Source organism: Peromyscus eremicus, chromosome 6, assembly GCF_949786415.1.
Source record: "Peromyscus eremicus chromosome 6, PerEre_H2_v1, whole genome shotgun sequence".
NCBI lineage: Eukaryota > Metazoa > Chordata > Mammalia > Rodentia > Cricetidae > Peromyscus > Peromyscus eremicus.
In genome coordinates this window covers 125,009,855-125,036,181 of record NC_081421.1, presented here as the reverse complement: position 1 = coordinate 125,036,181, position 26,327 = coordinate 125,009,855, and the positions used below count along the sequence as shown (strand labels likewise).

The 26,327-nt window shown below is 42.1% G+C and overlaps 1 protein-coding gene across 2 annotated transcripts in view; it reads right to left on the bottom strand.

Annotated features, from left to right (window-relative positions):
- Slc44a5 (solute carrier family 44 member 5) overlaps nt 1-26,327 on the bottom strand; it is a 305,530-nt gene that overhangs the window by 10,283 nt on the left and 268,920 nt on the right. For both annotated transcript variants that reach the window (XM_059266488.1, XM_059266489.1), the window contains 9 exons: nt 24,301-24,424; nt 23,082-23,165; nt 18,954-19,066; nt 11,788-11,919; nt 9,381-9,480; nt 4,637-4,729; nt 3,922-4,009; nt 3,295-3,557; nt 2,734-2,828 (listed from right to left, as the gene is read on the bottom strand). In XM_059266488.1, coding sequence (XP_059122471.1) covers nt 2,734-2,828; nt 3,295-3,557; nt 3,922-4,009; nt 4,637-4,729; nt 9,381-9,480; nt 11,788-11,919; nt 18,954-19,066; nt 23,082-23,165; nt 24,301-24,424 — 1,092 coding nt within the window. The remainder of the gene's footprint in view (nt 1-2,733; nt 2,829-3,294; nt 3,558-3,921; nt 4,010-4,636; nt 4,730-9,380; nt 9,481-11,787; nt 11,920-18,953; nt 19,067-23,081; nt 23,166-24,300; nt 24,425-26,327) is intronic.

Genomic DNA, 26,327 nt, shown 5'->3' with positions numbered 1-26,327 from the left:
GTGTTCTTGTCTACATGAAAGGTCTTCTCCACACCTTGGGCCACCTTTAGCTTCCATTGTTTGTTATTGAGTGACAGGAGCTCTGTGTGTGTTCTGGACACGAGCCCACTGTCTGGCATATTATCTGCAACTATGTTCCTCTACTCTGTGGGTTGTCTCTTGACTCTGCGTTCCTTTGATGCACAGGTGTTTTCAATTTTCATGAAGTCCAATATACTTTTTCTTTCTTTATGCTTTTGGTATGAAATCAAGAAATTGCCATCAAATCCAATGATATAAAGATTTCATTTTTATGTTTTTTCTTAAAGTATTATAGCATTTCCCCTTGTGTTTAGATCTTTGATGCATTTTGGGTTAATTTTGTATTTACTGAAAGTACAGGTCCAACTTCATGCAGTTACATTTGGGCACTCCAATTTTTCTATCACCATTAAGCTGATGGTCTTAAATGAGAGAATTTATGTATGGGATCCACGTGCTATCCCAGGTCTATATGTTCCCTTGATTGCCAAACCATCCTGTTTTGATGCTATCATTTTATCTTAAGTCAGGAAATGTGAGCCCTCCAACTCTTTTTCCCACTTGATTATCTTTAATGACATAGTGTGAGCAGGGCCTGTGTGTCTGTAGACCGCATGTGCTGTGTATGAAATGACACAGTGTGAGCAGGACCTGTGTGTCTGTAGACCGCATGTGCTATGTATGAAATGACACAGTGTGAGCAGGGCCTGTGTGTCTGTAGATCGCATGTGCTGTGTATGACATGACACAGTGTGAGCAGGGCCTGTGTGTCTGTAGACTGCACGTGCTGTGTATGAAATGACACAGTGTGAGCAGGGCCTGTGTGTCTGTAGATCGCATGTGCTGTGTATGAAATGACACAGTGTGAGCAGGGCCTGTGTGTCTGTAGACTGCACGTGCTGTGTATGAAATGACACAGTGTGAGCAGGGCCCGTGTGTCTGTAGACAACATGTGCTGTGTATGAAATGACACAGTGTGAGCAGGGCCCATGTGTCTGTAGACTGCATGTGTATGAAATGACACAGTATGAGCAGGGTCTGTGTGTCTGTAGACTGCATGTGCTGTGTATAAAATGACACAGTGTGAGCAGGACCTGTGTGTCTGTAGACTGCATGTGCTGTGTATGAAATGACACAGTGTGAGCAGGGCCCGTGTGTCTGTAGACTGCATGTGTTGTATATGAAATGACACAGTGTGAGCAGGGCCTGTGTGTCTGTAGACTGCACGTGCTGTATATGAAATGACACAGTGTGAGCAGGGCCTGTGTGTCTGTAGACTGCACGTGCTGTATATGAAATGACACAGTGTGAGCAGGGCCTGTGTGTCTGTAGACTGCATGTGCTGTGTATGAAATGACACAGTGTGAGCAGGGCCCATGTGTCTGTAGACTGCATGTGTATGAAATGACACAGTATGAGCAGGGTCTGTGTGTCTGTAGACTGCATGTGATGTATATGAAATGACACAGTGTGAGCAGGGCCCATGTGTCTGTAGACCGCATGTGCTGTATATGAAATGACACAGTGTGAGCAGGGCCTGTGTGTCTGTAGACAACATGTGCTGTGTATGAAATGACACAGTGTGAGCAGGGCCCATGTGTCTGTAGACTGCATGTGTATGAAATGACACAGTGTGAGCAGGGCCTGTGTGTCTGTAGACAGCATGTGCTGTATATGAAATGACACAGTGTGAGCAGGGCCTGTGTGTCTGTAGACCGCATGTGCTGTATATGACATGACACAGTGTGAGCAGGGCCTGTGTGTCTGTAGACCGCATGTGCTGTATATGAAATGACACAGTGTGAGCAGGGCCTGTGTGTCTGTAGACTGCACGTGCTGTGTATGAAATGACACAGTGTGAGCAGGGCCTGTGTGTCTGTAGACTGCATGTGCTGTGTATGAAATGACACAGTGTGAGCAGGGCCCATGTGTCTGTAGACTGCATGTGTATGAAATGACACAGTATGAGCAGGGTCTGTGTGTCTGTAGACTGCATGTGATGTATATGAAATGACACAGTGTGAGCAGGACCTGTGTGTCTGTAGACCGCATGTGCTGTATATGAAATGACACAGTGTGAGCAGGGCCTGTGTGTCTGTAGACCGCATGTGCTGTATATGACATGACACAGTGTGAGCAGGGCCTGTGTGTCTGTAGACCGCATGTGCTGTATATGAAATGACACAGTGTGAGCAGGGCCTGTGTGTCTGTAGACTGCATGTGTTGTATATGAAATGACACAGTGTGAGCAGGGCCTGTGTGTCTGTAGACCGCATGTGCTGTATATGAAATGACACAGTGTGAGCAGGGCCTGTGTGTCTGTAGACAACATGTGCTGTGTATGAAGAGTGATGTCACAGCTCACAGTTATCTTAAGCCTGGCAGACATGGAACTGCACATGTGACATCTCTACCATGCTCCTTCACAGTAATATGTTAAGACAGAATTCTTCAGTTCCTCTTTGATATTTGCTTCTTCTGGCTTCCACAAGATCAACCATGAGGACACCAGACATGCTCCTTCCCCACCATTACCATCCCTCCTCTTGGTACCCAGGACTTAGCAAGTCCAGTTGGGTTGTTTCAGAATACATTCAAATCCCTACCACTTCTATCCTTCCCACCCTGATCCACCCTAGTCACCAGGTCACCTTGCACCCCCGCCCATCCCACTCTGATCACAGAAGTCTGTGGTCAAGTCTGCAAGCTTACTTTTAAGTCGCCTGTCCAGGTATTCTATGATCATTTTAAACATCTGAACTGATGCAAGGATCAAAGATCCAAAGGCTAGAGAACCCGTGTGGTATCTAGGTGAAGACAAAACAGAATGGAAGATGAAGTGTTGTTCTGCATGTACAGGATGCCTCTTGAACAGTCTCAAAAGGGATCAGCAGAAACGAAGGGCTTGTTATAATCTCTTATTCAAATTCACAGAGGTTTCCACAGAAAGTCAGAAACCAATTATCTGTCTTTTCTCTATAATCTATAATACGCTCTCCTAAAAGAGGACTTGGCCTGATCAGTGGGGACACAAGTTAATTCCTTTGGTCTCCAGCTCTATCCCCTCTCATCTCTGGTAACCTACAGGATTTAGGACATTGACTGGGGCAAGGGATTTCAAAGCTGTGCAACTAGAGGCAATGAGCATTGATGAATCTCAAATTTTATTTTTGATTCATTAGTACTTTGCCATTGGAATTCACTAGCTAAGAATGAACATCAGGGCACAAACTATAACTGAAGAAGGGCCACGGGGTTTAGTGTTGAGCTTACCGTATTGCTCGTCCAAATGAAATGAAGAGCGGGTACTTGGGGATGTCCTCAGGTTTTCTCATGGCCCAGTAGTAGGAGGCGAAGGCACCGGCGAGGGTACACTGACCCAGTGCAATGACAAAGTTTATAAGCCAGAGAAAGGCAAAGAGGTTGTAGATCTGGAAGGTCATGATGTAACTGTGATACACACTCCTTCCGCCATAGAAAGCGAAGTTACATGATGCCCCGGGGCAGAGTTTGGGAATGTTAGTTTTAGGAAAAATCTGCACTCAGAAGAAAATAACAGAATATGGTATTAAATGTAGTTCTTATCTTTCCTTGTGGTTCCTAACTGGATATTCTGTCTCTTTTCATTACTTTTGGTTGTTACTTCTCTGATCTATTAACTGATAGGATTCTTTAGAGTTCTGGAAAGGGCTCACTTTCATCTGTGTGTGCAGATCTCTCTTCCCACTGTACTTTTACATTTATTTGTGTTTTTGTTGCCACACTGGCTTCTTGGGTTTACTATGGAGAAACAAGCTCTCCTGCATTCAACACTTTCCTGATGAGGCCCTCCCTTTCTCTGTGTGCCGATTTCCCCTGTATCAGCTTCATGATGCGCTGTAGTGAAATCCTTTTACTTACCTCTGGGTCACAGATTTCATCTTCATATCTACATTCCCCTTCTGGGATCATAACTTTGAATATTGGTACCCCTGATGTAGCCAAGAAACTGAACAAACTTGATTAAGGAGAAACTATTTACTGTTAAATTGAAGATAAACAGACAAGAAAAAGATCTACAGACTGGAGAGATGAGCTTTAAACATCTTCTTCCCATGCTTTAACTATCATCCTCCTAGGAGGCTGATACTGGTGCATTATGGGCCAGCTGCACCAAGAGGGCCCTGAAAAACTGGTGAGATATATTGGACACTTCTTAGGTTATTGACAAGAATACACATCACAAAAGACAGGGCTCTGTGATCCCTTTAGGGGGACATTAAATTTGATTGACAAATTTTAAGGCTTGGAGCCTAGTTACTTCTTTATGTTGTTCCTTGTCTTCAGGGGGATGAAAAACCTTGGACACGAGCTCTGGTCCTGAACAACAAGGTGGACTCTAGAGATAAAGAAATCTGTTATGGGGGGTGGGTCAGGGAAGGGAAGTGTAATCATGTGTGTGTGTGTGTGTGTATATATATATATATATATATATATATATATATATATATGTATATATATGTATGTGTGTATACATATTGCATACATGTATACATATGAAAATGCCATAATGAAATCTATTACTTTGTACACCAACTTAAAAAAATAACAGCAGAAGTCAGTTGCCAAAGGATACATGGCTGTCACGGCCCAGTAGGAAATGCAGATTGACAGCAAGAAGAAAGTTAAAATCGGGTAGACTAATGTGCTGGGGATGTAGCCAATGGCTCTGAAATGAAGCAAATAGTTAATGTTCAAAAGGAATCTGGATCAGACCTGTGCTTTCTCTGTAATTAAAAGTTTGTGATTTAAGAGCTAGATGAAGCCTTAGAGTGGATTCCTATAATAGCAGTAATAGTCCTGATAATTTTCTTCAGTGATCATGGTGCAAGTTCTGAGCTGGCTTTGGCATTCATTCATTCATTCATTAATTCATTCATTCATTCAAAGTGGGGTGTCTCCTCTTGCTGTGGGATGTATGGCAAATGTGTTGCTAATTAATCAATAAAACACTGATTGGCCGTTGGCTAGGCAGGAAGTGTAGGCGGGGCAAGGAGGAGAATAAAGCTGGGAAGTGGAAGGCTGAGTCAGAGAGACACTGCCAGCCGCCACGATGAGAAACAGCTTGTGAAGATGCCGGTAAGCCACGAGCCATGTGGCAAGGTATAGATGAAAGGAAATGGATTAATTTAAGCTATAAGAACAGTTAGCAAGAAGCCTACCACGGCCATGTTGGGAAGCTGAGGTGGGCAGAGCCAGCAGCCACAGCTGCTGCAGTTTAAAGCAATAGATTCACAATAAGACAGATTCAGATGTAATAGTTTAAAATGTGTGTAAAAATGTACGTAGGCTTGAAAGAGAAAGAAAAAGGAATATATACAGTTATATAAAGAAATAAATAGTTTTTAAAAATAAAGTCTTTAAAGAGACAGTAAAGGTAGTATAAAAAAATAAGCCGGGCGGTGGTGGCGCACGCCTTTAATCCCAGCACTCGGGAGGCAGAGCCAGGTGGATCTCTGTGAGTTCGAGGCCAGCCTGGACTACCAAGTGAGTTCCAGGAAAGGCGCAAAGCTACACAGAGAAACCCTGTCTCGAAAAACCAAAAAAAAAAAAAAAAAAAAAAAAAAAAGCCACGTAAAAATGGATATTACACAGAGAATCTGGATTGTGTTGTCTTTGGGACTTTTAACTGCAGAAAAACATTTGATTGTAAAAGCTGTTGAGTTATACCAAAATGTATATTTTAAAGATATCTTGACTTCAAAATTTGGATGTAAGGATATGTTACTTTGGAAAAGAGTCTCTGCTTTTGTTCCCACAGAAAGCCAAAGGCTATGGATTTGTTCAAGATTAAGATACATCAAGTTTGACCAGCCAAGACCCCCTGAAAGATCTCCGATGACACCATGGCCCAGATGATCCAACATCCAGAATGGTTTGAAGGCATCTGGCTCAGACGATACAGCTTCATGGACTATTCCATAATTCTAAAATTTTCTTTGTTTCCCCATAAGATACAGCACCCCCTTCCAGCAGGAAGTAGTAAAAGAAGCTATGCCCAAATTCCCAAATGATATGTAATTTTACTTTGTTAAGGTTAAAACATTCCTTTTTGAAAAAAAAAAAAAAGAAAAAGGGAAGTGCTGTGGGATGTATGGCAAATGTGTTGCTAATTAATCAATAAAACACTGATTGGCCATTGGCTAGGCAGGAAGTATAGGCGGGGCAAGGAGGAGAATAAAGCTGGGAAGTGGAAGGCTGAGTCAGAGAGACACTGCCAGCCGCCACGATGAGAAACAGCTTGTGAAGATGCCGGTAAGCCACGAGCCATGTGGCAAGGTATAGATTAAAGGAAATGGATTAATTTAAGCTATAAGAACAGTTAGCAAGAAGTCTGCCACGGCCATACAGTTTGAAACCGATATAAGTCTCTGTGTTTACTTGGTTGGGTCTGAGCAACTGTGGGACTGGCGGGTGAGAGAGATTTGCCCTGACTGTGGGCCAGGCAGGAAAACTCTAGCTACATCCTCTGCTGTGTTTGCCTCCTGCACAGGACTTCTGGTTCCCTTCCCTTCTGACTGTCCAGCAAGGTTTTGACAGACCACAGTCCTGTGATTCCTTCTTCTGCTTAGATTCTTAACTTCCTAAAGTGAGAGAAGCCTTGTGGGCCTTCTGTTAAACCGTGGGATTCCTTTCCTGAGTCAGAAGTCTGTGCTGCGTCCAGCACAGCGTGGGCCTCTGCTGTAGGCACAGCGTGGGGAGCCTCTCCTCTAGGGTGTGGCTCACTCCATCTTAACAAAGTGTCAGCAGGTCATGCTCCTCAGCCCTGGGGAAGAGATGGTTGTGTTATCACCTCCCACAACACAGACAGCCTGTAACTAGCCCTCCAGGACGGTTCGGGGGGGGGGGGGGCGCAGTTTGCCAAGTGTCCCCAGCTAGTTATCACAAGCAGCTTTTCAGTAGTCACTTTAGTCTGTCTCCAGGTCGAACTCATTCCTGTTCGGTACTGCCAAGGAGAAATACCAAAGAAATCTCCCCACGTCAAATGCACCAGCACACACGCCTTTGAGGGTCTGTCTCGCTGCAGAGCTCTGTGTCCGTCCTTCTTGCACACTCTGAATTTAAGTTGTTAAGAATCCAAAAGTTTACTCTGAACTCTGACCCATTTATTCCAGCTCTTACTTCCCCTTTGACAGTCTATCAGCCTGTCACAGTGATGCTGGCCACACTACACACACACACACTCACCCCACACACACACCACACACTCACACACACACACATACATTCACTCCACACATATGCACACACACATACACACACTCCCATCCCACACACACTCACCCCACACACACTCACCCCACACACAGTCCCCATCCCACACATACTCACCCCACACACAGTCACACACCACACACACTCCCATCCCACACACACTCACCCCATACACACTCACCCACCACACACTCACACACACACATACATTCACTCCACACATATGCACACACACACATACACACACTCCCATCCCACACACACTCACCCCACATACACTCACCCCACACACACTCACCCCACACACACTCACATACCACACACACACATACACTCATACCATACACGGGCACACATTTAAGGTGTAAGAAGTGAGTTGAGTTATAGTGAACTATACAATAATGTACCATTTAAGAAATAAATTCAGAAAATCAGTAGTTTCATGGGATAATGATAGGGCCTCATTTATTGTAAGAGAGGAAAGTTTAACCAACAGCTTGTTAGCTGTTTAAACCACTGGCTTCAGGTGGCACTATTATTATAATAATATGGCAATTTTGTTAAAATAGTCCTTAATGACAATTAAAAATAATTCAGTCCTTGGTGGTTAACAACTTTGTTTCTACTGTTCTAAGCAGAGGGTCTGTGGCTTCCCGGGAGTGTTTTTCCTGCTCCTCATTCAAAAATCTGACTGCACAGATTCTTTTAAGTGACCTTTTGGAATAGTCTGGAAACTATAGGTATTATCGAATGTTATGAAAGATGGTTTATTTTGTAACATTTTTAAACCGAGAGTGGCCCTGGGTATCAAGTGTGCCTGAATTATGTGTTTTACATACAGAATATATAGTCAGGCACTCAAGAATCACCACTTTGTCCGTTAGAAGAGCATATCACATGCACACAATGCATAGCACACAATTGATCTCAGGTAATTACAGTGATTCGGAGTTCTGCAAATTCTCTCAATCAGTAATATTAACACATGAACCACCACGGAACAATGTAACCCATGGTATAGCCAACTCCATATAGTACTTCATTACTTATGTCCTCCTAACACACACAAGTTCAAATGCATGTGTGCACAGCTATATAGATTCTATCTTTGTTGTGCTGTGGTTTGGGAGATTAGAAAGGGTTTGTTAGAGATGACCATGACCTGTGGTGGTATTGTGTTTCCCAGAATATTGTGCATGCTAACAAACTTATCTGGAGTCAGAGAACAGAACAGCCACAATATTAAACATAGAGGTTAGGCAGTGATAGCACACGCCTTTAATCCTAGCATTCCAGAGGCAGAGATCCCTCTGGATGTCTGTGAGTTCAAGGCCACATTGGAAACAGCCAAGCATGGTGACACACGCCTTTAATCCCAAGAAGTGAGTCTTTAATCCCAGGGAGTGATGGCAGAAGGCAGAAAGATAAATAAGGCATGAAGACCAGAAACTAGAAGCTTTCACCTGGTTAAGCTTCAGGCTTTCGAGCAGCAGTTCAGCTCAGAGGCATCCAGTCTGAGGAAACAGAATCAGCTGAGGAACTAGCAAGGTGAGGTTGGCTGTGGCTTGTTCTGCTTCTCTGATCTTCCAGCATTCACCCCAATACCTGGCTTCAGGTTTAATTTTATTAATAAGATCAGTTAAGATTCTTACCTATCCAATAAGTGGCAATATCTGAATTTAAACGAATGTTCTTAATGTTCTTCAATTTCTTCCTTAAAAAGTCCTGGTGGTGTGGGGGAGTACAGGGAAGATGGCTGACTCAGTGAGGGGCTTGCTCTGCAGCATGAGGGCCTGAGTTAGCTCCCTGACACCCACCTCAAGAGCTGACATGGTGGTATACACCTGCAATCCCAAATGCTGAGGAGGTGGAGACAGAAGAACACAGGAGCTTGCTAGCTAGGAAGTCTAGTTGAAGCAGTGAGGTCCAGATTCAAGGAGACATTCTGTCTCAAAAACTAAAGTGAAGTTATTTCAACTTCTGGCCTCCACACTAATGTACACACACATGGTCACAAACACCCCTGTGCACACACATGTCATACACACACACACACACACACACACACACACACACACACACACACACGGCCTGACGTCCCTTACTTGCTTCCTTCCTTCAGCAGGGTGATGGCCACGAGGATCCGCCTCCTGAAGAAGATCAGCATGATGATGATGATGGCCTCAATGATGGACAGGATGATCACTGAACAAGAAAAGATGTCGGTCTGCAGTACACGTCAGCACCAGAAGCAAGCTTAATCTGCAGACCTAGGTCTGAGTTTATCAGGTCGTTTCCGCTAATTCTGGTACTTCCTAGTATAAGGAAACTCCCTGGGAGCTTAGCTGCCACAGCCTTAGTTGCTGGACAGCTGTTTTGTTCATGGTGAGCATTTCAGTGGTGGAGTGCTTACTGCCTCCTTCAAGCGCTCTACCACCGTGGTTCTGGTTTACACCACACTCCAGGGAACATCTAGAAATCAGTTAACCCAAGTCATGGGAGGAACTGATAACAATCATTGTGCGTCCCTGCCTTCTTTTAACTAAACAATGCATTTGTTTTCATAGGCATATCTTACTTTCTTAAAACACTAATTTGAGTCCACAATTGTGGAGTATACACGTATGCTAAAATTGTTTTCCATGAACAAACCTAAGAAAATAAAATATATGAAAATTATTCTATATTCTGAAAATGCGTTGTCAAAGAACACTGTATTAGACTTACACATTTATACAATGGCCTGAAAATGGTTACACCAGAGAACTTGATTGTCCTTTGAATTGATACACTCTAATCTCTGTTTTTGAGTAAGAACACACAGCAGCAATATATTTAATATAAAGCAGGCACTGTAACTGAAGAGGAAAAGTAGGCCTAGGGCTGAGACTTACCCAAGGTCAGAAATGGAGCTAACAGCAAAAGCAGAAACCGAGCTATTGCCTATCACAATCCAGGGCTGATAAAATAGTCATTTTTACATTTGTAATTCTACTTGCTCCCGGGTTTTTCTGAAGCAATATACCTTAACATGTATGTCCTTCTTCCTGGTACCCCCAAATTTTTCCCAACCCAGATCAGGTATCAATGTCTGATAAAGAGTGGGGAACCTAAGGCCATTCCAGAAGAGATTGGTATGGCCGGGCTTTTAAACATTTTTAAATTTTTAGAAAGTTCTGTAGTTTTCCTAAAGGCACATCTGTTGATTTCCAGTGGCAGGCACTGACCATCTCCACGGCGTTTTTACGAGTGGTTCCTCAGAGACAGCTGAGAGCATGTGTGTCTAGGCCCCCTACCAGAGCGGTCTTAAGGTGTCGCTGAATCCTGGGCAACAGTGGTCTCCTTTGGAAAGGACCAGCAATAATGTGTGGATGCCTGGGGCTTGAGGAGTTGCCCAAATTCAGGGAAAGTGAAGAGAGTGCAATTCCAGATTTTTGTAGGTAAAAAGAAAAGCTACAACATGCATCATTGACAAAATAATGAAAACAAAAGGAGTTATCTTTGGTGAGGGCTGAAAATGGGAAGGTAAAATCCAAGAACTTGGTCTTTCCATCAGGGCCTATGTAAGGAAAAGAGAGCAATTGGATTTCCCAGATGGAATAATGTGGTGGAGACATGTGTCCCAAAGTCTGGTATGGGAACAGAGAAGATAGGCCACAAGTCCCTTTGCTCAAAATGCCCCACATTGGTAACCTTGACACATTTTGCTCTGATGCAGGACAGTGGCATTCCAAATAAAACCTGGTCACAGAGAGGTTATGATAATGGTGTCACTCGGGGACATATTCTCACCTGCCCTTGAATGCCCGTATTTCTTGGATGAAAAGGCAAAAATAGGTTTGAAATTGATGGAGGCTCATGCTGGGAATAATTGTGTGATCAGATGATGCCTCCATGCCTCCTCAGACACCCATTACTGAGTACCTCTGACATGTAAAGGCCAAGATGAATGACAAGAAGGGGAACATTCAAAACCAAAATTCAATGAGAAATTGTCAAAACCTAGATATTCGTGACCATGAATCTCCAACTACAGAAACGTAAGACCAACGCCATCTTTGAGATGGTCTTGCTTTATTAATTACTGCCAACCTTAAATAACTCAATAATATAAACAATTAAGAATGTAAATCTATTTTCAGTTATTTCTTACAATTCTTGCAATAAATAGAGTGTTTTGCTATGCAAGTAAAATAAGTGTCTTCTTTCTTCTAAAGCAAGATCATAAAAATCAGCTATTTATTTCTTTCATAGGTTAACATCCATCAAGTTCCCATAATCAAACTATTTTAAACAAAAGGTGAGTGGCCTGGGATTCTTCTAAAGTAGTGTTATCTTAGGCTGTACAACAAGTTCACAACTTCCCCATTTACTACAGGTCATAGACATTTACAGTCATCACTGAGTGATGGATGTGTTCAGCAGGATGCTCCAAACTCAAGCTTCCTCTTAAAAAACAAGCCTTCTTCATTGTTTCCATTTTAACAAAACTGGTTCTGAAAATCTACTCACTCATTGAGAACCACGCCTGTTTCAAAGGAAAGACTACGCTTATGTTGGTCTGAATCCCGATGTTGTAGATCATGAAAGCTGACTGTGGTTCCTGCTGAAGGCTATTGTATTCCAGGTAACAATACCATATTCCTTGAAAAAAAAAGACCAATATCCAGTGTCATTTTCTGAAGTAGAAGCTATATGCTTATTACACATACCTACATAAAAATGATCAATATGGCTATTTCTACAGAGTTAGAATCATGTTTGGCTGCAGTAGTCTAACTGCTACTCCAGGTGACATAAATGCTTTCTGAATTTATGTGGCTTTAATGCACTCCTGGCTTGTAGCAACCCTAACACACACCAGCAGGACTGTTTTAATATGCTACAGTACATCTGTCCTGCAGAAAAATGTGCTGACGCCCCCTTATTTATACTCAGTACTAATTTATTACTTACTGGCTTATCTTGTATACTTGTATGAATCTTGAGAGTACTTTAATGGATGCATTCAAGTTTAGAATTGGTTTTGTTTTAGGGAATTGGGTTGATTCTGCTCCTAATAGCTTTATTTCAAGTTCTATTTTGTCTGATATTATTAATCCCAGGGTCGTGGGTTCGAGCCCCATGCTCTACCGACTGAGCTAGCCGGGCTCTGGGAGGCAGTGGGTCTATGCCTCTATCAAAGCAGCATGTAACCCAGAAAACCCTTCTTTTTTTTGGTAGCAAAACCTATATCCACCACGCACCATGTTGTATGGCTTGCAGAAACCTCTGTGTAACTTGGTGGGAATGTGCCGCCAACCCACCATAGAGTAGCCCAAGCATGCAGGCTGTGGCTAACTTGAGAGAGACAACTAGGAAGCTGTTTTTAGCTCCATTTTAGAATCTTCTTTCTCAGGTTTAGGTGGACATTCTTGCCCCACATTGGGCACCAAATGTTGCCAGAAGTTTTCCTGGTCCCACCTGGCTCGCAGCCACTCAGACCCAAATAAACACACAGACGCTTATATTAACTAAAACTGTTTGGCCTAATGGCTCAGGCTTCTTGCTAGCTAGATCTTAAAATTAAATTAACCCATAATTCTTATTTATGTTTAGCCACGTGGCTTGGTACCTTTTTTCAGTTCTGCCTTCACATCTTGCTTCTCATGGCGGCAGCTGGCAGCATCTCCTGACTCAGCCCTCCACTTCCCAGAATTCTCCTCTCTGCTCACCCTGCCTATACTGTACTTCCTGCCTGGCTACTGGCCAATCAGTGTTTTATTTATCAATCAATCAGAGCAATACATGTTCATAGCCTACAGAAAGACATGCACAGCAAGCTACTATAGATTTCTTTTCATAACGGCTAGTCTTTAAAACTTTTGCTTTTAACTGTTGCATTTCCTTACACATTCTGTAAAGTTTGTAAATAGCATACAGTTCCAACTTGCATATGTACATTTTAATCTTATCTGACAATTTCCGTGCTGTTTTTATTTACATATATTCTCTTTCTTCTAGTTCACCGCCATCTACTCTATTTTTATAACCACTCTTGGAAATTTCCTGCCTGCTGAGTAATCAAGTTCGATTTAACTAGGAAATGCAAGGGCCTTTGGTTACTTGGTGGTCACCCCCATTCTGCTCATTTGTCCAATATCTTAGTTACATGCATTTTAACTAAAAATGCATTTTTTTTTAAGACAGGGATTCTCTGTGTATCCCTGGCTGTCCTGGAACTCACTCTGTAGACCAGGCTGGCTTGATGAACTCAGAGATCCAACTGCTTCTGCCTCTTGAGTGCTGGGATTAAAGGCATGTGCCACTACTGCCCGGCTAATGTTATTATTTTGTATGAGTAAAGTTTGCTTCACTTTACCTACTGTTTGCCAATTCATTTCCTTTGCTTACTCTCCTTCATGAGGCTCATATTATTATGAGGAATCATTTTCCTTTCCTCTGTCTATGCCAGGCATCAGGAAATACATCTGGTCACACACACAGACATCTCCACTGCTGTCTCTTTGGCCAGGACTTACTGCATTCTGGCACATGACTATTGCAGTGGCCTCCCAACTGGCCTTGTTGTTTCCGCCCTTGTCTTACTTAACAGGGGGACCACAGTCATCATCTCTCCTCTGCTCAGAACCATGCCGAGCCTCTTTATTTCACTCCAAGAGACAACAAGGCCTCCCAATTCCCTGTGTAGCTCTGATCCTCCATGAATTCTGTGATCTCCTCTCCTCCTACTGCCCCCTTTACCCAGCATACCCACCTCCTCAGCCTCCTAGCCATTCCTTCAGCATGCGGTTTCCTCAGGGCCTTTGCTCTAGCTGCACCCGTGGCTAAACTTTCCCTGGTCACCATGTCATAACTGCATTGCTTCCTCCAGGTGTTTTCACATCTGTCTTCTCACAAAGACCTACCTTGGGGCTGGGGGTGTAGCTCAGTGTAGAGCCCTTGCCAGACAACAGCAACGGCAGCAACAACACCAATCCTCCCCCTCCTAACCCTGCAGTGTCGCTCCTCAGCCTGCATGGTATGCTCAATGTACGTCTGCTATACTTCATATTTTTCCTATAGCAACCATTACTTTCAAATACACGGTGTACTTCACTGCAAGCTTGAAAAAAGTGAAGACCTTCATTTATTGTGAAGTATTGTGAGAAGTGAAGTCTACTGTTACATGTTAAGAGTCCAGCACAATGTGTGTCATAATTGCTCAGTTGATGTTTGATGAATGTGCATAAATGACTATATGATCTCATGCATTTCTCTTCCTCTACCTTCCTTGGTATAACTATGGTCTCCTGGACCTATGGATCTTTATCTTTCCAATATGACTGATACATATGCATCATTCTTTATGATTCTTAATCTTTCTCTACTTTATCCACACAATAGTATTTTTGTCACATTCTGTTGTGTTTAAATAACTCTTTGAGATTCATTCATCTTTCAATCCATTGGTTCTCTATTTTGGCATTTAATATAACAATTTTTTAAGTGTGTGTGTGTGTGTGTGTGTGTGTGTGTGTGTGTACGGTCATGCACATGCCATATCACATGTGTAGAGATCAAAGGACAACATTCTGGAGTTGGTTCTCTCCTGTGCCTTCATGTAGGATCCAGGGATCGAACTCAGGTCATCAGTCTTGTATAGCGAGTGTTCATCCACTGAGGCATGTCACCAGGCTTTGATTTGTTATAATCTAACAATTTTTTATTTTGGAAAATTCCATTTGGTTTATCTTTACATATGTACAGGCATTTCTGTTGCTGTCTTAGCTCTGTGATTTCATCCTTCACTCATTAAACATTTTATACATGGTTCTTTGTTGTGTGATATTTTGTTTGTGTTCTGACAAATAAAGCTTGCCTGGAGATCAGAGGGCAGAGTTAGCCACTAGTTAGCCATAGAAGCCAGGCAGTGGTAGTGTACACCTTTAATCCCAGCACTTGGGAGGTGGAGACAGGAATAAAAGGCTGGTAGAGACAGGATCTCGGCCCCCATTTAGTCAGAGGATCTGGAAAGGTAAGACATCACTTGTGGCTGCTCCTCTGCTTCTCTGCTTCTCTGGTCTTTCAGGTTATTACCCTACTATTTGATTCCTGTTTTTTTTGGGTTTTTTTTGTTGTTGTTGTTTGTTTGTTTTTCTAGACAGGATTTCTCTGTGTAGCTTTGGGGCCTGTCCTGGAACATGCTCTGTAGACCAGGCTGGCCTTGAACTCACAGAGATCCACCTGCCTCTGCCTCCTGAGTACTGTAAATAAAGGTGTACACCATCACCACCCGGCTTTGACCTCTGGTTTTTATTGATAAGACTAAATAGATTCACGCTTCAGTTATTTTTTGGGTTGACTGCATTTCTCAGTCTGATGGTGATGCCTTCTTTCCATATCCATATCTGACTCCTTCCTATGATGTTGATTTTGAGATGAGGGCACTTTCATAAATTGAGGGTGATTCCATCTACAAAGGATTGGTGTTTGTTCTGTTGGAAGCCAAAGTGTGCTGCAAAACACAGACAGCAGCATCTAAGTCTCTTTCAGGATCTTAGGTTGGTCATAGGAGGGTCATGAGACTCCACTGATCCTAATAGTCTGTTCATCTTGGTGAGAGTCTTCTGTTATTATACACACACACTTTGACACACACACACACACACACATACACACACACACACACACTTTCACACAGTCTAGCTTTTTAATCCACCCACTGTGACATATCCACTTTATTCTATGCTTTAGTAAATTTGATACTATCAATAAGAATGTTTGGTTTTCCATGACAGTAAATAATCAGTTGTCCAAGACAGTCACAGAGGCCAGTCACATCCAGTCTCATTTACTTACAGTTTTCAACCTAAATGGATATTTTCTCACTGTGAATGACTTCAAGCTTAATTGCTAGGCAAAGAATTGCGGGGTTAGCACTACCTCGGGAGTCAACAGGCAGCTGAGACTGATGTGTGGTGGTATTGTGTTCCCCAAAATATTGTGCACCCTAATAAACTTATCTGGGGTCAGAGACAGAACAGCCACTAGATACAAAGGCTAGAAAATGGTGGCACTCACACCTTTAATCCTAGCACTCCAGAGGTAGAAATCCCTCTGGATCTCTGTGAGTTCAAGGCCACATTGGAAACAGCCAGGCATGGTGACTCACGCTTTTAATCCAAGAAAGTGAGCCTTTAATCCCAGGGAGTGGTGGTAGAAAGCAGAAAGGTATATGAGGCATGGAGACCTGAAACTAGAAACATTTGGCTGGTTAAGCTTTCAGGCTTCTAGCAGCACAGTTCAGCTGAGATTCATTCTGGATGAGGACTCAGAGGCTTCCAGTCTGAGGAAACAAGATCAGCTGAGAAGTTGGCCAGGTAAGGTTAGCTGTGGCTTGTTCTGTCTCTCTGATCTTCCAGCTTCACCCCAATACTTGGCTCCAGGTTTGATTTTATTAATAAGAACTTTTAAGATTCCTGCTACACTGATGGCTTTGTTTGCACTTCGTATGTATTGCCCATCTCTCCATTTGCAGTGTCAAGGCCATTGCACAGCCAATCTCAGATCTCTTGCTGCTTAAGACAAGTCAGTGAAGTCAATGGCAGATTTTATTGCCCTTCCTGCCTTGATGACAAACAGAAGAGAGATTGAATCACACACCGGGACTCTCCAGTGGAAATCCAGGTAGGACACACAGAAAGATTAGGGGTAGTAGTTCCCAGGCTCCTCCGTGAGACTGACTCTTGCTCACCTGGCTGTGCTCAGCAGGACAGCAGGGCAAACAGAACACCAAGGAGAGCAGGGCTGTTTACTAGAAGCTCTGAGTGTAATGACAACAACAACTGAACCAGTACTGACTCAGTTCTGACAGCCTGAGATCCACGTTTCCTGTCTTCTGAGATGGAGAGTCCATCATTGGGCTGAGGACACAGATGTGGGAGCTAGGTCTTGTAATCTTAAGAATGTTTTCCATAGTTACTCAGTTATACAGTATGCAGCTGGGTTACAGCCAAGGCTAGGTACTGAACATGAGGCTGCCTACACCCTTACTATATAACATGTGCAAACCTGCTTAAGCATCAGTAAGAGGACTTGGTTATTTTCTGTGCCTACTACTGTAAAAATAAGTTGCCAATCCAAATCATTCTTTTTAATATAAATTTCTCTATATTTTCCCATCTGCTGTTTAGAAGGCCCAAAGCAAATGTCCATAATGTTATACAACCCAGTGGGAGGCATGCTGTGGGATGTCTTTCTGTATGCTGTGAATCTGTGTTGCTCTGATTGGTTGATAAATAAAGCTGTTTGGCCTATGGCAAGGCAGCTTAGAGGCAGGTGGGAAATACAAGCAGATAGACAGGAAGAAGAAAGACAGAAGGGAAGAGACAGGAGACAGCCACCCAAGGAGCAACATGTAATGGGACGCAGGTAAAGCCACAGAACATGTGGAGATATATAGATTAATAGTTATGGGTTAATTTAAGATATAAGAGCTAGCTAGCAAGAAGCTTGAGCCATAGGCCATCAAGTTTGTAATTAATATAAGCCTCTGTGTGTTTACTTGGCTCTGAGCAGCTGCAGGACCAGGCAGGACACAGGAAAACTTCCAGCTACAGAGGCACTTGAATTCGTTTATTTAGTATTCACATCAGGCCTGATGTACACAGCTTTTGGTGAGACTGAATTGAACTCTTCATCCAATGAGTGTGATTTAGTGTGCTTGCCTCTAGAGGGTGATGCCTCACTACAGGGACCAACTACTAAAGAGTGTGATAGCACCTGATTAAAAATACTATCAAATCTGCTAAGAAAAATTGATCAAGCCATGCAGCTGTGCAGACCTGGTCATTGATTGATAAACAAGTTACAGGGGAAGACAAACTGTTTGAAATGTTTTCATTAATCTAAAAGAATCCTTTCTTCTCCTTCCTGATCCCCATCAGGTCCAATACCAAAGGCTGCTAGGGAAAGGAGTACAGAATTTTTCTCAAAATAATAACAAAAAGATTTATAGAGAAAATATCTGTGAACTTAAGTAAATTTTGTAAAGTTAATTGTGGTTGATATATTGTGCACCCCAATAAACTTATCTGGGGGGTCAGAGAACAGAACAGCCATTATACTAAATATAGGTTTAGGCTGTGGCAGCACATGCCTTTAATCCTAGCATTCAGGAGGCAGAGATCCATCTGGATCTCTGTGAGTTCAAGGCCACAGTGAGAACAGAGCCAGGTGTGGTGGCACATGCCTTTAATCCCAGCACTTGAGATCTCATGTCTTGTTTGGGAAAGACACATACCTTTAATCCCAGGAAGTGATGGTAAGAAGCAGAAAGGTATATAAGGCATGAGAACCAGGAACTAGAGGCTTTTTAAGCTTTGAGACTTTTAGCAGCAGTTTAGCTGAGATCCATTCAGATGAGGACTCAGAGGCTTCCAGTTTGAGGAAACAAGATCAGCTGAGGAATAGGCAAGGTGAGGTTGGATGTGGCTGTTCTGTCTCTCTGGTCTTTCAGAATTCACATCAATCCCTGGCTCCAGGTTTATTTTTATTGATAAGACTGTTTAAGATTCCTGTTACAGTTAATGATTCAAATTAATTAAGCCTAAGGCAAGTAAATGCTTTCCAATAATTGCTAATGGCAAGGAAAAATTATTCTGATATTAAGCAATTTTAAGAGTTGTGTTACTTACCATATCCTAAAATTCCAAGCACACCAAACGTGAAGACCCAGAAGAGGAATCCAGCTATGAACCTCAGGAGTATCAAAAAAATCCAACTCATCACCATGGCAATGGTCAGGCCACTGGAGGAAAACCCACAACACACACAGTCAGGTGTGCTAAGTGCAACATAACACCAACATCAAGTCAAGAGCCTTTTCCATTTGAAATCACTCTAGAATATCCTACTTTACCTGGCTGGAATAACACATATGATTCTAAGAAGTATAAACAATGGTTTCATTAAGAGTTTCACATGAAAGAGGAGAGTGGAGAGCCAGTGAGCACTTTACACCTGAAACATTCTGCATGTCTCCAGAAACCAGACCCCCAGCTCACAGCTTTGACCTGTCAGCTACACTTTGCAAATTGCACTCTTTTTCCTTCACACCCTTATAATTAGTGGTAAGATATATATATATATATATATATATATATATATATATATATATATATATGTATATATATATATATAGATAGATAGATAGATAGATAGATATAGATATATATATGGTTCGTGATGAAACTGTGACTAAGGGAGACGTCCCAGAACACAGTTGTTTGGAAGTAACAGAATAGACTTGAGGTGGAAAAATGAGAAAAACAACTGGTCATAGAGTTCCTGAACTCATAACTTTGTAGTCATTGTCACATATAAATAATCTTGAGTGGTATGAGATGCCTGATACTGTCTGACATCTATTTGTGGTTCCAAGGGATCTGGGTACATGACCTGCAGGCAAGGTTAGTCTCCTGGCTACACGGTTTGTCACGCACAGAAAGCAGGAATATCTTCAGCTGCTTTAGCTTCTCTCAGGAGGTACTGAGGAGTACTAGACTGAGGTACTAGAGGAGTGTGTCCACTCTGTTCCCATACAGGGGAGGTCAGAACGGAGTCCACTGGCACAATCTCTTCAAAGAGAACTCACTAATACTGGAAAGTTGACCTACTCTCCTATTAACTGCTGACATCCTTGATGAAATTTGCAAACTGCCAATCAGCATCAGGCAGAGTCTGATGTATTCGAGGAAGATAGAATCTCAAAAGTCATCTTTTAAGAGATCCTTCATAATATTTGTCACTGGATAGATGACAGTGTGGTATTGAGGTTCCTTCTCAGGTCGTGAAGGAATTTCAAAAGCCTTTCCCTCTTGAAATTGTAGAAACTTTAATGGTTAACATTTAAATATGGCTGAAGGGTTACTCTATTGCATGACCCAAAGGGAATACTTAAAACAGTATTTATGAAAGATTTTGGAGCAGAAAGGCTGGAAATAAAGGGAGGTGCTTAGGGTCCAGGGATGTGAGGGATACAGTGTGCACACAGGTTTAGTGTGTGTTGGGTAAGGTGTTGTGTCCAAACAATAGAGGGCAAAAACCAAGGGAATAGGAATTAAAGAAATTACCTAGTGGCATTTGTTTGTGAATAGGAAATCCCAGTTAACTATTGTCAAGTGCAGGTTGCAATCTTGACTATGGAGTTATTGCAGACAGAACACTGAATCAGTAAAACCTCACAAAAGGAACTAGTTCTAACATTATGAAAATTACTTTTTAGTATTTCACTGAAAATACAGTGTTAAATTTAACAAATTCCCCGTGCTTAAAGAGGTGGTATCTGCTTCTCCCACTCTTACTTTTATAACTGCCTCTGAACTCACATTTCTGTGTATCTACTACGTTTTAAGAACTATACTGTGAGCTAGGGAGAGAAAGGTTGATAGTTTAGCTGGGTATAGTAGTCCACACCACTAATCCCAGCATGTGAGAGGTAGAAGTAGGAAGATCAGGAGTTCAAAGCCAAGTAAATAAAATATAGAATGAAAGATGTTATATAGAAGATAAGTATCTATGTGTATGTAGAGGTGTGTACGTATAAACAATGGATATGAGTGCTGTGGAATAATCCTTATGTACAGTGTGAAAATGTGTTGCTCTCATTGTTAATAAAAAGCTGATTGACCAATAGGTAGGCAGGATTTTCAGGGCAGAGAGAATGCTGGGAAGAAGGGAGGAGTCTGAAGAGTCTCAAGCCAGATGCAGAAGAAGCAACATGGAAAGTTCATAGATGAGATAAACAAGACTTAGGCAGCACATAGATTAATAGAAATGGGTTAATTTAAGTTGTAAGAGCTGGCTGGAGACAAGTCTAAGCTATTGGTCAAGTATTTATAAAGACTAATAAATCTCTGAGTGGTTATTTGGAAGTGGTTGCCAAGACATAGAAACTCTACCTACATATGAAGAAAACAGAGGAGTGAAGTAATTTATCTAGGGAAAATAATGAAAGTTTTGTAAAGTGTCATTAAACTGATTTTAAAGGATGAAGTGCAGGCATTGGAGATGCAGCTCTGTGGAAGGGTGCCTGCCTAGCACATATGAAGCCCCAGGCTAGCTCTCTAGCACTTAAAAAAAAGTGAAGTGGAGTTACCCTGGACTCTGAGAAGGATATGGGGAGTAGGAAAAGTCATAAAATGTGCAGAAACACAGGATTTGATAAGCAAGGAGTAGCAGATTATTTATATATAATTGTTATATTTAGATAATTATTTATATAGTAATTTATATAATCTAGATATATATCTATGATTATATGGTATATAATCATAAATATATATAAATAATTAACACTATATAATCAGATGCCTCTCATGCTTGTAATCCCAGCACTTGGAAGGCTGAAACTAGAGAATGGAGTTCAAGAATTTCCTCCATGGTTACACAGTGAGATCTAAGTCAGTCTAGACTATAGAAAAATACTTACTTGTGTGTGTGTATGTGTGTGTGTGTGTGTGTGTGTCTGTGTGTGTGTGTGTGTGCAGGTACCCATGAAGGCCAAAAGAGAGCCTTGGATCCCTTGAAGTGGGGGTACAGGCCACTGTTAGGTGCACAGTATGAACTGAGCTGTAGGTTTCTGCAGGGGCAGCAAGTGCTCTTGCTCACTGAGCCATCTCTCTACCCACTAAGAACCTGTCTTTAAAATAAAACACGTAAGGCTAATCAAGAAAGGGACAGGGGTGAGCTTGAGAAGCTGTGCTGAAGTGATTACAAAGCACCTTGGAGTCACCAAGGAAGCACTGATTTTATTCTCTGGTCACTAGGAAAACACAGAAGCTTTTAAACTCTGGAAAGTGGTACAAAGGTAGAGACATGTCTTACAAAGGACAGGCTTACATGTCACACACAATCACCTATGTCAGAAGAGTGATCCCATTCTTCAGCTTTCCAAAATACCAATCTTACATCTGAAAATTCCAATTTCTACCTTTGTAAGTATTTTAAGTTTCTCAGAACTAGAATAGCCTTTCATGGTAATAATTATCATGTGTGAAAAGAACACAGTAGCAATTACAAATGATCCTTTGGGGTCTAGGGAGGGACAAAGGAGGAAAAAGCCAGGGAAATCAAACCATGCCCACCTCTGTGACATGTGAAGAGCAGAACACAGGACCCCAGACACTGTGGCAGGGACTTGGTACAAGTACCAGTTCTACTAATGAATTAACATATAAGCTTGAAACTTATGTTCTTATGGGAATGTTTTCAAATATATTTGCCCTGTCCTTGCCCTCATGTGATGTGGGATGGTCTGTATGTCAAATGTGTTGCTCTGATTGGTCAATAAATAAAACACTGATCGGCCAGTAGCCAGGCATGAAGTATAGGCATGACTAACAGAGAGGAGAATTAAGAGAACAGGAAGGTGGAGGGAGACACTGCCAGCCGCCACTATGACAAGCAGCATGTGAAGATGCCGGTAAGCCATGAGCCACATGGCAAGGTGTAGATTTATAGAAATGAATTAATTTAAGATATAAGAACAGTTAGCAAGAAGCCTGCCATGGCCATACAGTTAGTTTGTAACCAATATAAGTCTCTGTGTTTACTTGGTTGGGTCTGAGCAGCTGTGGGACTGGCGGGTAAAAGAGATTTGTCCTGACTGTGGGCCAGGCAGGAAAACTCTAGCTACACTCATGTGAAAAAGAAAATGACCCTGAGGTCTGAGTCCACTTTTCACCCTTGATAAGAGCAGAAGTGGAAGGGTCTACAAAGGTCACGAGAAAACATCTAGAGAAGACATGCACAATCTCACTCACATGAGAATCCATTTCCATGAAGTCACGTAGTCTTCAAATACCTTCATCCCAAATGTCCTGGCATCGAGGAATTTAGTGATGCCACTGAGTTCAATGAAGGAAAAGTTAATTATTTCTGGTTAACATTAGAAAAAAATGTCCTTGTAATAAAAAAGACTTTGCATGATTCTATTCCAGGCATGCTTTTAGACAGCGTCTGCTCTAGTGACTCTTCACTAGCCACAACCACCTATCAAATGTCATTTCAGGAAGCCTGCAAGTGTATCTGTGGTGCCATATACAGAGGAGCTGGCCATGAGAAACAGGGGCAGATCCTTATGCAGCACACACCACATGCCCCAGTATTGCAGAAGCTCCCCTGTAAGAGCAAATTCCAATGACAGGATCTAATTTACAAAGTTTCTAGATCTGACCATGCGTGTCTTCTTAATCCCTCTTCCTGCATCTCTGTCATGTGGTAGCCAGACAGCATCACGGAAAACAGGTCAAAGTATGCACAGATCACTGTGTCCAACATGATGCATGGTCAAGGTGAACACACAGAATGGCACTGTCACATTTTCCCTAGGGCCCCCATCACAGCATGTCCCTCTTCTAAAGTAATCATCCTACTACCATGATATGTGTGTGCATCACAGGACAACGGATTTTTGCTCTGTGTTTTGTGTCCATGGAGTTGTACGTGTGTCGTTATTTTATAGGTTTCCACACAGCTTTCTATTTCTGAGGTTCATTCACATTGCTATTAAATTCCACATATGAAGGAGGAGTACTGTACCACACACACTGTCAATGTCTTTTAAGAAAGAGAAATCAATTTTCAGGATTCCTTTCATTTTGTTTTTTCACTCTGCAAGTGAGCTATGAAAGGGAAAAGGCTATGCCTATGCACATGTGAACGTGCACACATCCAAGGAAATGTATTTCTCAACAATTTAGACTACCGTGTGCCACATACAGCCAAGCAAACGGCAGGCAACTGGCTGTGCTCCAATTGATATGGAGACTGATCTGGCAGCAGCACCTTTCTTCACACCAAATCTTCGTGCTTGCTGACAAGGGAAGGCGTAACCACCCTGAAAGATGCTATTCTTTCTAATCTAGAGTGACATGTGTACTTCATTATGCTATGTAAGTGATTTCCTGTAACCCCGAGTGGTACTTTAATATTCTATATACTAACAGGATGCATCAAAACAACACAGAAACGTAAACATACTTCGCAGCCTCTGCGAGTTCTATGACATTTCTGCTCCTCTCACTTCCATCTTCAAACTGCATCCCGTTTCCTATGGTTAAGTTTCCCTTGATGGGGGAGAAGTAAGGCAGACATCTCTGCAGGACTGTGAAAGAGAACAAAAACCACAGCAAACTCCTTTGGACTAGTCTATCCTTTAAAAACCTTCTGTTATCTACAGTCAGGTTCTTGCTGGGCATGAAATGTCCTCAGGGCAGATAGCTAACCACCCTTTATTGACATCTTCAGGACTTTCTGGAGTCTGTGAGACTGAAATGGGAACACCATCACACTATGTATTCCCATCCCAACCTGTTGATTTTTTTACACATGCAAGATTCATCCAACCACACAGATAAGATGTGTAGGTGAAGTAGCATTGGCTCATACCACATATGCTGAACATGCTTTGATGGGAAAGCTGCTTGTATGGTAGGAGGAGTGTAGGGCTGTCACTTAACGGATTCTGGATGGGGCAGGGGTGTAGCTTAGTGAGTAAGTGCCTGCGCGAAGCCCTGGATTCAGTCCTGACACTGGATAACGTGGTGGGCTCCTGTGATCCCAGTACTTGGAAAGTGCAGGCAGGAGGATCAGAAGTTCATGGTCACTCTTGGCTATCTCAGATCAGCCTGGGATAGATGAGAGCCTGTTCTGAAAATATTTGTAAGTACTTCTCAGTAAAACCTTGGAAACTAGAGTTTAATAATTATTCCTGCAAGAGTAAGAACCAGCTCAAGCTTCCAGCTCCTGTGAAGACAGGACTTCTGGTGATGAATTCTTAGTAACTTGCCTCCTTGCCAGCAACGTTACCTACATGTCTTTGAAGGATAGAAACTATCAATGGAGGGCCACACTGTTTGACTGATGTAATTTCTGAGAAGAGTTAAATTGTTGTTCAGTCTTCTGTGGTCTTGCTTTGATTAAATGGAGTTCTCGCCTCTATTAATACATTACTTCAACGTGTGTTGCAATGTGAGGCACCAAACATATTCTAAAATATTAGAGCCCTAATTTTAAGTGAAGAGGCAAGAGAAATCAGAAGTGGATAGATAATTTCCATATTCTTTCTTGTAAGTAGTTTCACTAATTTATATGTAGAGCTTGGACCTAAAATATTGAAGCAATTGATACAGGGAACAAGCTTCCTTATGAAGCTTTCCAGCTCTCCTTGTCTTGCCCATGCTACCCATCTTTCAAAGTCTAATGACGGTGGCTGACTTCTTTCCTAATGTCCCCATCTTTCTCCTGATCTGCCTTCCCTTCTGGGCAGACCGGAGGTGGTAGCCTCTACGACCCCTTTCTGCTCACTCTCCATCCAGTCAGCTCCTGGCTTCCACCTCTCCCCAGATGGCCTCATCCTACTCCTCCCCTGGTGGGTGCTTGGCACACAGTAGGGCTCGGTATATTTCTTCTCTCTTATTCTTTCTAGTCTTTTTTGTGTCTATATACATCCTAAGTGTAAGTTTTCACCCAGAAGTTCTCCTGGTCCTATTTTACATATTACTTCTGGTAATCACTTCCAATCTGTTAGTGCCCATTAATTAATATGCTCAGTATTTATTTGGAAAGTACAGAGAATATGAAGAAAAGTTACAGAATGATACATGGTCTAGCCACCCACAGTGAGCCACGTGACTTTGCTGATCAATTTCCTTCCCATCTTCTACATCTCTCTCTGTTTGAATGCCACAGTGACACAGGCAACAGAATTCTGTTTGCTTCTTCCTCTCACATAATCTTATTTGGTCTCCTTTTAGAAACAATTTAAGGACTACATGTTATTAGTTGTACATTGTACCACTTAGTGGTATACTCGATCCCCTGTTAAGAAGAACACAAGCTAGTTGTAATGCTGATCTTAATGTCTCTTTCATTATTTCTTTAGACTAGGAGAGATTATGGATTATTTATTTTTATATTCCCAATGTATATTTTAAAACGTGATTTTAATCAAAATCTAATTGTGAGAACAGCTATTTTTCCTTTTCCCATAACAACTTCCATGCTGT